Below are 18703 nucleotides of genomic sequence, written 5' to 3'. Positions count from 1 at the left end.
TGAGACTGAAATCATTAGAAAAAAACAGTCAACTGTAAAGGCAGTAAATATTCTAATATATAACAATTACTTAATATAAAATTATTGCCCTTTTGATGTATGCTTTGGCTAAGGCAGAGCCTGAAATTGACTGGGACTTGGTCAGTACTTGAGCAGGCCAGCGTCTTTAAATTAACTTGTCTTTATGATGTAATGGAGCATTGCCAACATATTTTTAAGTAAGTGGAGTGTGACATTACTTCTTCCTTTCCCTAGTGAGACTGTAAATTTAGACTGCTAATGTGTGCAACACCGGATATTTCAAAAAGGCAGCCGTGACTGAGTCATAGAGGCTTTAGGGACTCCTGTTGTCTTGGAAAGCCAGAAGAGCCATGGTAAGGGGAACGGTGGTTAGAAGTGACTGGGTATCAAGCCTGGTGCTTCCTGGGTTCTAACAAGAAGGAAATAGTTTCTTCAAAATAGAATGCGTTCTCTTTTTTCTGAGAATGCTTTTTGTGTTTGGTCAAGCTAACCAAATAGAAAGACTTACCTTTTCAATCATGATTATCAGCTATTCTTTCCTTTTAAGATTGGGTGTTTGTTGACTGTTTCACACAACTACTAATAGCACCTTATCACTTATTGCTCACATTCACCAATCGTTCTTTGTGTTCATGATTTGTTTCCTCTGATTTATACCTGGTAGCACCCAGGCACATAGTAAGCACTCAGAAAATACTTTTTGATTGTGATATTAATTAATAAACTTCTGTTTTACTCAGTTATGTCTTATAAATATTTTTTTCTGATAATAAAATTTAAATGTTTGCTGTAGAAAAATCTGACAATAAATTTGAAGAAGAGAACAAAAACTGCTTATAATCCCACTACTCAGAAATCACTGCCATTGATATTGTGGCTTATTTATTTCATAAGGAAATTGTTCAAAGTCCCGTTTTCTCCTCAATAAGATAGAACCACCACTGTAATCTGTGCTGGCCATCGGTATAGGACAAGTGACACATACCAGGCACTGGAGGGTCCAGGTAGTCCAGGTGAGATATTAAGATGCTCACTGAAGTGAGGGCGCCAATTGTAATTTAAGTGAAGCTGGGCCCTTCTCCTGTGTCACTGTGACAATTTCAGGTTAAACAACAAATAACAGTCAACCTGATTTCCCATTTCTTAAATTTTAGCTTTAGACTATGTTGCTGACAGAACAGATTTTGCCCTCAGAACAAGTTTTTAGCACCAAGCATAAGTACTAGTTTCTTGGTTAGTGCTAATTCTGGCTTCTTGTGACCTTTCATATTGGCACATTGGGAAGAGAGAGGGCCCTTTCCCAAACTTATCACATAACATTGGCAAAAGTCCATGGGAACTAAAGAAGTCATGGTGAAGAAGCATTACATACTTGTAGATTTTATTCTTGGCTGTGATGGCAGAAAGGGGCAGTTTGGGTGTTGCTTTAGTCCCCCAACCCCAATTATCTTCATAAATACCTCCAAGCATCCCCAGATAAATATGATCAAAATAACCATAATAAGCACAAAGAATAAAATCTCATGTAGAAAGGATAAAAGCATCTTTAGAGAACTTTGCCATTTTGAACACACAGAAACATTCCAAGTAAAAGCTGTTTATCATAGAGCTCCTTAGTGACCTCCCGTCATCACAGTCCCGCCATCCGTTCCACCAGATAACTGCCCCTAAGCCCTTCTTCCTACATAGATGTTGATAACCTCCCCTATCCCACAATCCCACATGCATATGGCAAATGCATGGAGCTGGGATGGAAGTTCCAAAATGTTGTCTGAAAACGGAAATGGAATAAGTTTATGTTCATTTAAAAAAAGTAGAGGCGATCCAGTGGTTTCCTGGCATGGAAAAAAAAAAAAAGTAGAGGAGGGACTTCCAGTTTAGGAGGAGTGGAGACATCTCCACTCCTCCAAACAAGTAGAAAGCTGAACAGAATGAAAAACCAATGACTCTTCTTAGATCCATAAGAGAAGGGAGGACACAGAGCACGCTGCTATCCCCAAGATCTGAGAGGCAGGCAAATACAGGAATTGCAGTCTCTGGAGCAGAGGCTCATGAGAGAAAGTGCCACAGGAACCAGTGTTGGGGTAGGAAAACCTGAACTATAGCTGACAACTTTTGGAAGCTCAATGTGGACAACTCTGAGAGTTAAGAACTCCAGAGGGACCCAGTCGTGGGGTGGGGGCTGCTTCACAATATTGTGAGATTTGCCTCCAGCAGCTTGGTCAGGTTTCTATTGTAAATATTGGGGGAAAATCCCTTCAGGCTTCCAGCAGGACAGGGGAAAAGGAAACATTTTGAAATAAATCAGAGAACTCTGTTCTTAACAAGGCCTGCCTTCAGAGAAATTAATTAACCAGAGCCTCACCTGGTAGGATGTTATCAGAGCCTAACTGGACTGGGAAAGGGCAATACTCAACTCTAACTGGTTCTAGTCTTCCACATTGGGCAGGGAAATACCCAAGTCCAGCCCACTCTAGCCATTCTGTCCCACCTAAGAGGGAAGAAAAATATTGAGAAACACTTGTGAAGTTCATAGTCTAGAGACATAGGATCACTAAAAGACTGAGACTTAATCACAGGACTGAAGTACACGTTCTGTCCCCACACCTCACCACCACATTACTAAAGTCCTATTTACAGCAGTTCCTTTTACCCAGTACTGTCAAGAAAAAAAATTACAAGGCATACCAAAAGGCAAAAAACACAATTTGAAGAGATAAAGGAAGCATCAGAACCAAACATGGCAGGGGTGTTAGAATTCTCAAACTGGAAATTTAAAGCAATTATGATTAATTTGCTAAGGGCTCTAATGGATAAAGTATACAGCATGCAAAAACAGATGGGCAATGTAAGCAGAGAGAAAGATATAAATAAAGAACCAAAAAGAAATGCTAAAGATCAAAAACACTATAACAGAAATAAAGAATGGCTTTGATAGGTTTATTAGTGGACTGGACATGGTTGAGGAAAGAATCTCTTAGCTAGAGGATATACCAATAGAATCTTCAAAAACAAACAACAAAAAACCCAAAGAGAACAAAGACTTAGAAAATAAAAAGTAAAAAACAGAACAGAATATCCAAAGACTGTGTGACAACTACAAAAAGTGAAATACATGCATAATGAGCATACCAGAAGGAGAAGAAAGAGGGAAGGGAGCAGAAGAAATGTTTAAAACCATAATAACTAAGAATGTCTCTTAAATGAATGTCAGACACCAAACCACAGATCCAGGAAGCTCAGAGAACACCAAGCAGCATAACTGCCTAAAAATTACACCTTAGCATATGATTTTCAAATTACAGAAAATAAAAAATAAGAAAAAATTTGAAAGAAGCCAGAGGAAAGCAAAACCCTACCTACAGAGGAACAAAGATAAGAGTTACATCTGACTGCTTTTCAGAAACCATGTAAGCAAGAACAGAGTGGAGTGAAATATTGAAAGTGTTGAGATTAAAAAAAAAATACACACAACAAAAATGACCAATGTATAATTCTGTATCCTGCAAAATTATCAAAAGTGAAGGGAAAATAAAGGCTTTCTCAGACAAACACAAATTTAGGGAATTTTTTGCCAGCAGACTTGCCTTACAATAAAAGTTAAAACAAGTTCTTTAGAGAGAATGACTATAAGTCAGAAACTTAGATCTATATAAAGAAAGGAAGAGAATCAAAGGAGGAATAAGTGAAGGTAAAATAAAAACTTTTTTATTTTTTATATTCTTAATTGATCTAACAGATAACAATTTGTTCAAAATAATAGCAGTGATGTATTAAATTATATATACCTCTGTATATATCATATACATATATGATACACACACACACACACACACACACAAACACATACACACACAGAGGGTGCCAAAAAAATGTATACACATTTTAAGAAAGGAAAAAAACTATATTAACATTACTCTGATGGTAACCACTTTGAGCACCTCTTGTAATTGCAGAAGTCAAATGTGACTTGTATTCATCTTTTGTTATCAGTATATACTGAGTATTACAATTTTAATACGTTTTTTCCTTTCTTAAAATGTGTATACATTTTTTTGGCATCCTCTGTATATGAAATGAATGGCAGCAATGATACAAGGGACAAGAAGAAAGGATTAAAATTATTTTGTTATTATAAGGTACTTACACTACTGCAAAGTCATATAGTATGATTTAAACATGGACTTGGATTAGTTGTAAATGTATGTTGCAAACTCTAGGGCAAACTTAAAGAAATAGAAGAAAAACATAACTGATATGCTAAGAAGGAAGAGTAAATGAAATCATATAAAATGCTCAATTAAAACCACAAATGGCAGAAAAGGATTGGAAGACAAAAATAGAAACAGGTAACAAAGGCAACAAATAGAAAACAGTAATGAGTATTGTAGGTATTAATCTATCAATAATCACTTTGAATGTCAATTGTCTAAATGCACCAGTTAAAACACAGAGATTGTCAGAGTGGATAAAAAAACACAAGCCAACTATATGTTGTCTACAAGAAATCCATTTTAAATATAACGGCACATATAGATTTTTATTAAGAATTTATTAATTGACACAGAGAGATATACCCTGCTAATACTAATCAAAAGACAGCAGGTATAACTATATTAGTTTTAGACAGAGCAGACTTCCAAGTAAGGAGAGTTATCAGGGATAAAGAAGGGCAATGCATAATGATAAAGGGGTCAGTCCTCCAAAAAAACATTATTCTTCATTCATATGTGCCTAATTCTATCAGTCAAACAGATGGAACTGCAAGAAGAAACAGATGAAGCCATTGGCATAGTTGGAAACTTCAACATCCCTGTCTCAGAAATGGACAGACCCATTGGCAGAAAATGAATAAGGTGGTAGTTGAACTGAACAACACCTTCAATCAACTGGACACAATGGACATCTGTGGACTAGCTAACAATAGCAGAATACACATTTTTCTCAAGCTCACACATAACATTCACCAAGACAGATAACATTCTTGGTCATAAAACACACCTTAGCAAATTTAAAAGAATAGATTCATATAATACCTGCTTTCAGACCACAATAAAATTAAACTAGAAATCAACAACAGAAAGGCAACTGGAAAATTCCAAAATACATGGAAATTAAACAATGAGCTTTGAATGACACATGGGTCAAAGAAGAAATTTAAAAATGTTTTGAACTCAGACGTTAACTAGATTTAGTGTGATCATTTCATAATATATACAGATAAGAAAGCATTATGTCATACACCTGAAACGAATATAATGTTATATGTCAATTATACCTCAATTAAAAAAGTCTTTTGAGCTAAATTAAAATTTAAACATAAGATCAAAATTTTGAAGATGCAGTGAAAACTGAAAATAGTGCTTAGAGAGATATTTATAGTATTGAGTGAATATAACAGAAAAAAAGAAAGCTCTAAAATCAATAATTTAAGTTTCTACCTTAGGAAACTAGGAAAAGAATAATAATAATAATTAGAGCAAAATTCAATAAAATTGAAAACAGGAAATCAATAGAGAAAAATCAAAGAAACCAAAAGCTGGTTCTTTGAAATGATCAATAAAATTGATAAGCCTCTAGCCAGGCTATATAAAGAAAAAAGAGAAAGGACACAAATCACTAACATCAGAAGTAACAGAGGATATCACTACAGATCCCATGGAAACTAAAAGGATAATAAAGGAATACTGTGAACAACTCTATGCCCAGAAATTTGAAACCCTAAATGAAACGAACCCATATTGAAAGACATATCTGCCAAAACTTACACAAAAAGAAGTAGACAATCTGAATAGGCCTATGTCTATAAAGAAATTGAATCAATAATTAATAACCTTCCAAAAAATAGAAAGCACCAGGCCCAGATGGGTTCACTGGTGAATTATACCAAGCATTTAAGGAAGAAATTATACCAATTCTGTATAATCTCTTGCAGAGGATAGATGCAGAGGGAATACTTCCTAAGTCATTCTACGAGGCCAGCATTACCCTAATACCAAAAGAACACAAGGACATAAGAAAAGTCACTACAGACCAATGTATCTCATGAACACATATGCAAAAGTCTTCAACAAAATAGTAGTAAATCACATTCAAAAATATAGAAAAAGAATTAAACACCATAACCAAAGGGGAGTTTAACATTCAAAAAAATTAATATAACCTGTCATATCAGCAGAATAAAAAAGAAAAATTATGGACCGGCCGAGTGGCTCAGTTGGTTAAGAGCTCGCTCAAGAGTTTGAGGTCTGAGCAACAGCGGTTCAAGTCCAGCCCGAGCTGAGCAGCCGCTGAGCTGCCAACAGGTAGCAGGATGGCTCAGCTAAAAAAAATTAAAAAATAAAAAATTACATGATTACATCAATAGAGGCAGAAAAACATTTGATAAAATCTAACCCCTATTCATGGTATAAAAAAAATCAGTATATTAAGACAAGAGAACTTTCTCAACTTGATAGACTCTACAAAAAAACTACAGCTAACATCAGACTTAGTGGTGAGAAACTCACAGCTTTCCCACTAAGATCAGATATAAGGCAAATATGTCCCTCTCACCTCTCCTTTTCAACATCATATTGGAAGTCCTTGATAATATTATTGGGCAAGAAAAGGAATTAAAAGGTATACAGATTGGGAAGGAAGACATAAAATGGTCTTTCACCACAGATGACATAATCATCATCTATGTAAAAAACACCAAAAGAATTGAGAACAACAAACAAACAAACGCTACTGGAACTAATAAGCAATTATAGCAAGCAGCATTTGTTAGAGAATTTGTTAGAAATGTAAATTCTTGGGCCCACCCAAGCCTACTGAATCAGAAACCCTGAGGGTGAGACTCAACAGTCTGTTTTAACAAACCCTCCAAGTGGCTATAATGTATGCTCAAGGTTCAAGGTCAAAAAGCACTGATGTAATCCTCCTTCATGGTTCTTAATATGTAAACCCAGGTACCTTTCATAATCTGACTTTATAGGGTCAGTGTTTATGCTCATGTCTACAAAATTAGGCATCTTCAATCTTGTTTTAAGCAAAATTGTGAAATGGGTGGAATTTGTCTTTGGCATCCTATCACCTCTTTTTGTTGGCCCATTTTCCTGTCCTGATTTCATCTATCAGGGCCCTCTTTACCGGTTCATTGGCTGAAACTCAAGGGGTTTCTCCTTTAGGGTAGATTAGAGGCCCCTGCAGAATAAGATCTAAAAATACAATAACTCTAATTATAAAATATAGTACATCGGCAGGCTAAATGGGGAGGAATGTGGGGATGGCATTAACAGTGACCTTCCCAGGGCCCACAGATCACACCCAATGAACAGATGCCCATTCCCCTGACCTTAGTCAGAGGAGGAGGAGCCTTTTCCCTTCACTGTCTGGTTCTCAGAAAGAGGGCTGACGCAGTTTAAAAAGATCTAGAAATGCCTTTGGCACAGGCACCTTGGCTGGATGCTTTTTGCATCTCCTCTAAGCCTTGCCTGTGCCTTTTCCCTTAGTTGCACCTGTTCATTTTGTCATCCACATGGTACTTTGTAGCCTTTAGCTTTCCCAGTGAAACAATGCAAAGCTTTGATGAGCATTCACAGATCAATTGGGCTTCCTCAGGGAGCCAGCTGTCTCCCGAGGGGGTTACATAGAAATATTGGGTTGTCAGAAAAGTCATGACGTATGTTGTCTACGTTTTCCAAAGGTCATTTATTTATATAAAGAACAAAGATCAATCAATGATATATTGCCCGTTTTGTTCGATAACCTTTTGCCATCTTTCAGTGAGCTTCATAATTCCTCGTTCATAGAAGGACCTATCATTATTTGCAAAAATCTGAACAAGGTGCTGATTTACAGCCTCATCTGAATTGAATGTTATACCATGCAAAAAGTTTTGAAGAGTGTGAAACAAGTGAAAATCTGGCAGTGCAAGGTCAGACGAGTATGGTAGGTGTGGTAACACATCCCATCCAAGCTCCAATAATTTTTGATGGGTGATTAAACTTGTGTGTGGTCTCACATTGTCACAATGATACACAACTCCTTTACAATTAACAAGCTCTCTGGACATTTCTGGATGATGGATTCATTCAAACTGTCCAATTGCCGACAGTTCACATTCGAATTGATTGTTTGGTTCCTTGGTAGGAGCTCGAAAAACACGACACCTTTAAAATCCCACCATACTGAGAGCATAACCTTCCTCTGATGAATGTCTGTTTTAGATGTCGTTTGAAGCAAATCATCACGTTGGGACCAAGACCATTTTGCACACCACATTGTTGTAAACAATCCACTTCTCATTACCAGTTATCAGTCACTTCAAAAAAGGATCGTTTTCCTCACATTTAATAGGCATATTGCAGATGTTTATACGCACTGTCAAATGAACTTTGAGTTCATGCAGAACCCAAATATCGAGCTTGCTTATGTATCCCAGCTTCTTCAGGTGGTCGTGAATGCTTGAATGATGGATGTTCAATGTTTCTGCAATGTCTCGCATTGTGTAACATGGGTTTGACTCTATCAATGCCTTTATTTTGTCGTCATCAACCTCGGTGGGCCTCTCTGACCAAGGAGCGTCATTGACATCAAAATCACCAGCACGGAATTTCGTGAACCATTGTTGGCACTGATATTCTTGTAGAGCATTGTCACCATAAATTTTATGCAACTTTTCACAAGCTTGACACGAGTTCCCTTTATGGAAGTAAAACAGTAAAATATGGCAAAAATGCACAGTTTGGTCTTCCATCTTCAACTTGTTGTAAAATCTCCAAAACTCAACCAAATCGCTCAATTTTTTTTTAGAATGAAGCTAGAACTGTCAGCTGTCAAATGACATAGTAATAACTTAGATGCGAATGATTCCAGTACCTCCAAAAATGAACTAGTGCCATCTGTCGCAAACATGCGTCATGACTTTTCTGACACCCCAATAAGTCATATTTAGCTGGTATCTGCTTACCCCGAGGCTTGCTTTAAACCAATTATGAAAACTCTCTCTCTACTATCTCCCTTAGGACCACAGAACAAGGTGGTCCACCAACCCATCTGTTCAAGAACCCCAGTTGCCTACATGATAATTGATAGAGCTCAAATAAAATGCACAGCCTTCACTCTTACCCAAACTGTCCCTTTCCTCTCTGCATACATGTACTCACAGGCAGATGCATACCCACAAAGCTCACTGATGCTCTCGGAGCCCTGCTCGTGTGTGATGGACAAGCTCAGCAAAAACCCTCAATTATTGGTCATTACTGGAAATCCCTACGTTTGGCTTTTTCTTTCACAATGTTTTGAGCTGTGTGAGTGAGCTGCCAAATTCTCCCTTTGGAGTTATCAGAACTCAGCAGGTTCAGTCAAATTGCTCCTAAATAGGATGCTGTCTGTTTGAGGGCACTCATGAAACTTTCCAGAAGTAAGAAGCAGGTCGGTCAGAATATTTCAAAGGTGGAATAAAAATCCTTTGAAATGTGGACTGATGAGGTTAAAAATGAATGTGGTTTAGAGTTTGCAAATTAGGCCCAGAGTTCCAGGGAGCTGGAAGAAGTACACAGTTGCACAGCTGAACCCTCAGATTTGTCTACATAAGCAAAGTGAAAGGGAGAGGTGAAGCAGATATCTAGGTATTCAGCGATTCTTTGCTCCAACCTCCAACCCTATTATTGAGTGAAAAGGCCATTTGGGGAAGAGACTAATTAATAAAATTGGCCATCTTCACTAGTCAAACCCACCAGAAAATTGCTCTATTAGCCACAGGCTAAATGTTATTTCTAAAGCTAATGATAGTGTGTTCATCCTGAGATAACTACAAAAATATTGTTAATGTTACCTCCGTGCGGCAATTTTAACTAAAGTAGTCAGATGATTCCAAATTACTGTTCCCACAGCAACTATAATTCAGTCGACTCTGCAAGGCTTTTCATAGATGAAAACAATACCTCTATATTATTGTTGCTGGGAGAAGTGCAACGTTTTTATTTATATCCAAGCTCTGGAAAGTTGTATTCTGCAGTCTTCTTTTTGGAAATGTGGTTGACAAAAGTCCTTCTGAACCACTGAAAAGACACGTTTTGATACATGGATGAAGATTCATGCAGCTCAGAGCTTCACATTTATAGGGTCATAATGGCTCCAGGACAGGAAAACTTGAGACTCCTTTATTCCTCCCTAAGGAATATGATCCCAGCAATATAACTCCAGCAGTCAGGCTTCTGGGACAAAGAAGAGAACAGTTGATGTACTCCAAAATGGAAAATACACCCTCATGTAAACATGCATGAGACTTAATCAGTTATACTAATGATGATTGAATTTGTAATTTTAAATGATCTACTAATCTTGGTTGGATTTCAAGCAATTTTTTTTTCTCAGTAGAAAAAAACCATTGAATGAGAAGTAATGAGAAAAGTTAGAAACAAGGTTAAGGTGCCCATTTCAGTAAATATTTTAGAAAATTGGTCAGATACCAAAATGTGGTAATGAAGTAGAATGACAAAAACTTATAATTTCCCAGTTACTTAACACATTTACCCTTCCAGCCCAGAAAATTGTCTGGTATTGACACTGGGATGAAATTAACCTAGTTCTATTGCTGCTATACTTGAAAATGTATTAAGCTGGTTCTTATCTATTTATTAAAGAAGTAAGTCACTATCCAAGATGACAGAGAGATAGAAACTGACATCAAACAGATGTGAAGCTAACAAGGAGGAGATTAAGGATGAAGTCAATAATAGTAAAAAATATAAATTTATGACCAAATAAAGCTAAATCAGAATTCCACCTCCCACCCCCCACAAATGAGGAGGGAAAAGATTTAAAAAAAAATTCACCGACAGTAACCGAACAAAAAGGCCATTACTTAAGCCAATATATTTCAGGAACTGATGGCTGAGCAGCTTTTGGTTCCCAACTCTGCCCTTGTTCCCCATCCCTTAAGGACATATGAAACAGAAGAATTGAAAACTATAAGAAAATTTCCCATAAATGAGTAAAGGGTCAAATCTATTCTAGGAAATATAATATAGAATGCACGAAACCTAAACATATCTTAGTTAAACTATTAAACTCCAAGGATAAAGATATAATTCTTCAGATGTCAAACCAGAAAAAGTCAATTTCCTACAAGAGAGGAAAAAAACCAAGCTGGCTTCAGATTTCTCCTGTGCCACTTTTACTGCCATGCTATCTGAAAATGGAGGAAGAGAGAGACCCAAGGATGTTATACCCAGCCAAGATGTTAAAATATAAAGATGGCAGGGAGATCTGCTTAGACTTGAAGAACTAAAGCAACCTTGAGACTTTTTTTGAAGAAAAGACTTGATAATGAGAGTCCAGCCAATAAAAACATATCAAAATAACTCAGAAATGAAGTTATGGTAAAATGACTGGTGAGAACCACTAGGTATGTTTAAATGTAGAACTGAGCCTAAACAACTATGAGGATTAATATTGCAGATACAATATGAATGCTACCAATTGGGCAAAATAAAAATAATAACTAAAAAATATGGAAGATTGGGGACCAGAGATAGAAGTAAAAATGTACTGATGATTTTATCTTTCCCAATTGATTCCCAATCAATATTTTCTAAAATTATATCATGAACTTTAAAATCTCTACACACAATTATTCCAACCTCTTAATATTTTATAATCTTTTTTTACCTTAGAATGATCATTTAGGGCATACTTATACTTATTATAGTGCAGACACTTTTATTTGAAGTTAATCAATTTTTTCTTTTTGATCTCTACTATTCAATCATAATTAAAATTTATACTTTTTATTTTTAAAAATAGCACCTAGGGTAGGGTCTCATTTTACAAAATTCTCTGCAGATATATCTTAAAAAGTAGCTGTAATGATGTTCATCTAATATTAATGATGATTATGTCTAGGTTTTGAGACATTTTTAAAAACTTGAATCTTTGCAATCTTCAGCATTTAAAAACTTATTCTAAATCATTATGGTTTGTGTTATGAAAACAACTGTGCAAATTTTCTAAAACTTAGGGGACAAAAATGCCAAAAATGATTCATTGTTGGTGATGTGAGTATTTGGAATTATTTTCTTCTTTGTACTCTTCTGTAACTTTTTACATTTAAAAAATTAAAGAATTACTTAGTTAAGAGTGGTTAGAGGGTGTGGGACAGAGAACACTGTGTGTTTGAAGACATTCCCACCCACAAAGCTCCTGTAGGGGGAGTTGAGTACAGGTAGCACTGAAATATCTTCCAGACCCATCTTAATGAATAGTCATAGAAGCCACTAGCTCTCAGTGAACATATCTTTATGGGGATGGTGTAAGGGACAATTTTATTTTCACCAGAAGGTATGGAAGAGATTTGGGCACACTATGAAAGAGGACAGGAGAGACCTCCTTTGAAAACAATTACACTTTGGGGCTCAAACATTTTTTAACAGCTATATTGAGATATAATTCACATATTCTAATATTCACTCTTTTAAACTGTACAATTCAGTGGTTTTCAGTATATTTGCCAAGTTGTGAAACCATCACCACTGTCTAACTCCAGAACATTTTTATTGCCCCCAAAAGAAACCCTATACTCATTAGCAGTCACTCCTTATCCCTTCCTCCTACCAGTCCCTGGCAACCACCAATCTACTTTCTGTCTCTGTAGATTTGCTTATTATATTTTATGTAAATGGAATCATACAAATATGGTCTTTCATTACTGGCTTCATTCATTCAGCATAATGTTTTTAAGGTTCAACCATGTTGTAACATACATCAGCACTTCATTTCTTTCTTTCTTGTTTTAAAAATTTTATTAGGAATTTGGGAAGAAAAACAGTGTTGGGGAATTGGGGAAGGAGAATAGCCAAATTGTTGTCCTTCATTCTTAGTTGTGGAGGGTGCAGCTAGCTCAGCTCCAAGTCCAGTCGCCATCCAGCTGCCTGTTGGCAGCTCACAGCTGCTCAGCTCAAGATGCTGTGTTCAGTCTTAGTTGCGGGTGGGTGTAGCCCACCATCCCATGCGGGAATCAAACTGGCAACCTTGTTGTTAGGAGCACATGCTCTCACCAGCTGAGCCATCCTGCCACCTGTTGGCAGCTCACAGGCAGCTCAGCTCGGGCGCAGCTCACTGGCCCATGTGGTAATCGAACCAGCAATCTTGTTGCTCAGATCTCGAGCTCTTAACCAACTGAGGCATTCAGCTGGCCCTTTCATGTCTTTCTTTTTTTTTTTTTAAGATTTTATTGGGGAATTGGGGGAGGGGAACAGCTCTGGGGAATTTGGGGAGGGGAACAGACAAGTTGCTGTCCTTTGGTTCTTCAGTCTAGTTGTGGAGGACGTTGCTTCACTGGCCCATGTTGGTATTATCATTGCGCTCTTCCCAGGTGAGGCAGATCAGTCGCTGGGCTCTGGACGGCCGCTCATGGTGGCTCTTGGTAGCTCACACCAGCTGCTGGCCGCTCACGCTGGCCGCCGGCCACACACAGTAGCTTATGTCAGCCCACTGCAGCAGGAGCTGCAGCCTATGCCATTACTGGCGACTCACAGCAGCCCAGCTTCAGGTCGAGATGCTGCTCACCATCTTAGCTGTAGAGGGCGCAGTGTCACTGGCCCTCATGTGGGATCCGAACCGGGGCCCTACTGCTCAGAGCTGGCGTCCCAAGCCAGCTCTTAACCAACGCACCACTGGGCCGGCCCCATTTCTTTTTTAATGCCAAATAATATTCCATTGCTTGGATATATCACATTTTGTTTATTTATTCATCAGTTGATGGGCATTCTGGTTGTTCCACATTGGCAATTATGAATAATGCTGCTGTGAATGTTTATTTACAAGGTTTTGTGTGGGCATAAGTTTTCATTTTGGAGGGGTATATACCTAGGGATGGAATTGCTGAATCATATGGTAACTGTTTAGGAGCTCAAATATTTAAACTTCCCTCTTCCTCTTTGTTCCTAGGCAGAAATGGTGCATAGTGCTTTCCAGGCCCAGCGAGCTTTCCTTCTGATGGCCTCTCAGTACCAACAACCCCAAGAGGTAAGAGTGCATCCTGAGAGATAGTGCTGCCTAGGGAATGGGCAGTGCAAGATAAAAAAGGACGCAACAGAACCAGTTACTGTGAGAGACATCCCAAAAATGAGATTTACAGCACATGTAGGTTGTTTCTAATTCAGATCCTGATATGAAACATTTCTTCTGTTTTCATAATCTTATTATGGTAAATTCATACTGTAACAATTGACATCACCAGTTTAAAAGGTCAATTTATTTATGTCAACTCTATCCTATTATTTTCACTAGTCTCACAATTGTTTTATAATCAAGGAAGTGTTTACTACTAAGTTTTGGTTCATACGTTGTGCTGCTTTGTTTTCAAAAAGTGTTCGCATCGATCATCATCTATATAGTCTATGTATGAATTTGATTATCTTCTGTTTCATAAGTAGCAAAGTTAGGCTAAATCAGTGTGTAATGAATGAAATTGTTCATTAAAAAGTGGATCTATTACCAGCATACCTTGTTAAATAAGAAAAAAGGAAGACTTGTTCTTCCGACTAAATATCTGCATCTGAATTTCAGTGCTAACCATATAAATATAGAAAATAATTTTATATTCATTTATAAGAAAATAGCTTCTCATTATGAATTCTAAAACAAACTCTTGAAACTGAAAAAGTTGAGCTGAGAATCCTGGGAAACTAGGACTTTGACTTTTAGAAGATGAAGCACCATAAAGAGCCAAGACCTGAAACCTAGACCCACCCTGGAACAGTGGTTCCCAGCCCTGCCTGTGCGTGGAATTACCCAGGAAATATTTTTAAATACTAGCGCCTAGTGCACAGTCCAAGATGTCTGGTTTAATTGGTCTGAGAATTGGTGTTGGCCTTGAGAGTTTGGAGGCTTATCAGATGATTCTAACTGGTCACCAGATCTGCCATCCCCCATCTGGATGGAAATTCCTTGTGGAAAATGATGTGTTAGCACACTAGCCTAGCCAAGTGGCTTTGTAGGGATCAAAATATTCTATGATCCTCTGTGGATGCATTTCTTCCTTGGTTTTCTCAATCCCTGATACATATATACATACATACATATATATATATTTTTGTTTGTTTGTTTGTTTGTTTGTTTTTGTTTGTTTGTTTTGTTTTGTTTTGTTTTGTTTTTGTTTTGTTTTTCCCTTTGCAAAAGAGAACAGTGAGACTAGGAAATCACAATATGATGCATTCTAGAGACAGCCTTAGCCTGGTTTCTCACTGATTAAAGTGAAGTAACTTCAATGCATCATTAAGAGTCTTGGATGGAGGGAAGAACCATGACTTTCTTAGCTGGCACCCCACTTAATCCTTTCTATAAGCACAAAACAAAGGACCTCTCTATTTGCCTTGCAGGCCTTATACATAACTGTCACTCATTAAATACTGGGTGAAGATGTGAATGAGTAAACAAACAAACAAATGAATGAATGCACTGGGACCATGGCATCCCAACCCAAAATGAGCCATGGCCAGGGATAATGTGTGACTTAGCTTGTGGCTGTACAGATTCTTGGGTGTAATATTTGTATTTCCACCTTCTTACCTTGCCTTTTTGATAAAAGAGAGAGGACAGAATCTGTTCCAGGGGACTTGTAGCCAGGAAGGGCATGTTCTGGCAGTGTTCCCTGTAGCACTTAGGATGTGCTCTGAGTGTATTAAGCCTTAGCAAGATCAGGTAGGCAAAATGCAAAGTGGTGTTTGGATGCCCACCTCCTTTTTGTCACCTCCATCTTTACCCAGATGACTGTCCTAGTACTTCCACTCAATAGAAAAGCAGATTTGAGAGGTCATCACCACAGTGGTAAGAACAGTCCATGGCCAGGCCATGATTTTCCCCATGTACATTCTAGAAGATATAGCATAAAGAAGATTACCATAAAGCAGATCAGAGTTTCTCATAGGAACAATATTGTAATTGCCCATGTCAACCTCCCTTCCTTCTTTCAGGAGAATATTAACTCCTATAATTTCAGTTCTCATTGTCATATGGCAGTGGTTCCCAAACTTTAGTGTGTATGAAAGTCACCCGTAGGGTTGTTAAGACAGATTGCTGGGCCCCACTTACAGAGTTTCCAATTCAATTCATCCTGGTTGAGGCCTAAGAATCCACATTTCTAAAAAGTTCTCACGTGACAGTCTAGGGACCACACTTTGAGAACATGTGGTGTATGGATAGTTCTCACAGCTATGTCTCTAGCTCAAATTTGTTTCAGGTGCTTCTGAGTTTCATTTTCAGCTGCCTATAGACTACTGCTTCTCAAACTCTAGTCTTCTTTAGAATCACCTAGAGATCTAATAAAAGTGCAGGGTCTGGATCAATGGGACTAGGTGGGGCTCAAGAGTCCATACTTTTAACAAATTCTTAGCTGCTGCTGGTGGTCTGTTGCAGTTCTTCAAGAAGCAAGAACTTTGAAGTCACCACCTGAAACCCCACAAGCACAAAATCCCTCAGTAGTCAAATATCAAACTCCTGTTCCTTTCTCCTAACATTTCCATATCAAAGCAAGCTGTGTTATGCTGCTGTAACAAACATCTCCAAAATTTTGGTGACTTACAACAGTAGAGGTTAGTTTGTTGCTCACATTACATGCCTATACAAGGTGACTTACTTTCTAGTGGATGAGTTATTGAATTATTCTTCATATAATTATTTACTTATATACATATAGTTGTAAGAGTGTTCTGAGACAAAATAGTAGAGAATGAAGCTTTAATAGGAGTCTTAAGCATTGAGAAGGGAAGATATTTTAAGCCAGCAGGACCTCCTAGGGGATGACCCCAATCTTGCTGAAGAAGGTGACCACTAATACTACAGAAGCATGAGGCTAGGCCAAACCAACATTAGTGGTCAGTTGTGACCTGAAGATAGCATAAGCCAGATGCCCAAAACTGAGGGTGAGCACCTTGGCCAGCGGGAAGCTAGCAATCTCCTAGAACATAGGAGAGTACTGATAAGATACTGGAACCCACAATGATGCAAGCTCACCATTAATCAGTGGACAAATATTTGTCAAGTGCTTACTGTGGTCCAGACACTGTAAAAACAAACACCTATGAGATGGGGCAGGGCATACATCGAATATTAGGTGGGAAGAGCCCTTAGGAATCATCTCTTGCAGCACTGTGAATTTAAAGATGAGGCAGGAGAGGGTCAGAGACAGGGTAACTGGTTTACTCATTATTTCCAAAGCTGATGAATTACCCCAGGATAACTCTGATCCCCAGAAATCTCAGCCAACACACTTCACCACTGCACAGCTGCCTCCAGTGCTCTACACTGTTGTTTTAAGCCAGCTTTCAAAGAGACTCAATTTAGTAGAGGATGACCATCAAAAAGTAAAAGTATTTTGTATTTATCAATTACAAGCAAATTGCCAATCGAGTGAGGTTGACCATTAGTGCTACCGAAATTCAGGGAAGTAGGGATCTTGTAGACAAAGGTATCAGGAAAGCCATTATGGAGGGAAATAAATGACAATGCTAAAGCAAAAATACAGCTGCTCTCAATGTAATATTGGTATGACAGTAATATTAATAAAGTGGTAGATTTATATAGCTCAAACTAAAAAAAAAAAATCCTTGGTTAAATATGTTTGGGGAAATCCCATACTCTGTTCAGTAAAGAAACATGTTAAACCTGATTAAACTCATGTCTTCCCAAACTTTTCTGATCATGGAGGCTTTTTGTAGAGTGACGTCTATTCACATTTGACAGAAGGCTGGTGCACCAGTTTGGAAAATGCAGACATACACATTTCTTTTAAGTTGTTTTAAATGTTTGATTGTCATTGCTTTCTTCTAACTATTAGAGGGGATTCTATGGTTGGCAGAAGTCTCAGATGGGTCCCAAGATACCTACCACCTAATGTGTAATCCCTACCCCTTGAGTGGAGATGGGACCTGTGAATTTATAGGTTATGAGCAGGGTGATGGGACAGTCACTCCAGTGGTTGTGCTGTGTTACATAAGACTGTCATAGTGGCTGGAGAGAGATTCTGCTGCTGACCTTGAAGACATGAGCTACCACATCATGAGTAGGCAGCTTCCAGGAGCTGACAGGGACCTCCTGCCAACAGCCAGCAATAAAACATGGATCTCAGTTCTACAACTACAAGTAACAGAATTCTGCCAACAACTACATGAGCCTCCAAGGGGACCCCAACCTCCAGATGGGAATATGACCCGCCGACACCTTGATTTCAGTCTTGTGAGAACCTGAGCAGAGAACATACAGAAATTATGAGATGATAAATCGATCTTGTTCTAAGCCACCAGGTTTTTGGTAATTTGTTATGCAGCAATGGAAAACTAATACAAACTGCCTTGATTCCCTTCTCCTTGCCAGACTCCCTCTCCTTTTCTGTCTTTATTTGGACTTGCATTTTAAAAGGAAATAGTGCCTTCCTGTGCTCAGAACAGGAACCTAAAACTGATTCTTGGTCCTTTCATTTTTATACAGTCTGAAAAATTAGAAAGGGAAGGAATAAGAGAGATTCCTTCTGGCTATGCCTCCATCTCTGAGTGCATATCACGCCTAGCACAGTGCTCTGCTCAAAGCACTTGCTTCCTAAGGATTTTCTAGTGCCTGGAGCAGTAATCTAATATGCTAATAATTTGTTATTCTTAAACTAAGCAAGAAAGCCTAGTGGCAGTAACCTTAGGCC

At 38.1% G+C, this 18703-nt stretch overlaps 1 protein-coding gene across 1 annotated transcript in view; it reads left to right on the top strand.

Annotated features, from left to right (window-relative positions):
• The window catches only part of CAP2 (cyclase associated actin cytoskeleton regulatory protein 2), a 161741-nt gene that overhangs the window by 46160 nt on the left and 96878 nt on the right, over positions 1-18703 (top strand). Inside the window, exon 4 of the mRNA XM_019665738.1 lies at positions 13960-14037. Within this exon, the coding sequence (XP_019521283.1) occupies positions 13960-14037 (78 nt within the window). The remainder of the gene's footprint in view (positions 1-13959; positions 14038-18703) is intronic.

The sequence above is a fragment of the Hipposideros armiger genome, unplaced genomic scaffold (assembly GCF_001890085.2).
Source record: "Hipposideros armiger isolate ML-2016 unplaced genomic scaffold, ASM189008v1 scaffold_449, whole genome shotgun sequence".
NCBI classification, from domain to species: Eukaryota; Metazoa; Chordata; class Mammalia; order Chiroptera; family Hipposideridae; genus Hipposideros; species Hipposideros armiger.
This window is presented reverse-complemented; position numbering and strand designations above follow the sequence as displayed.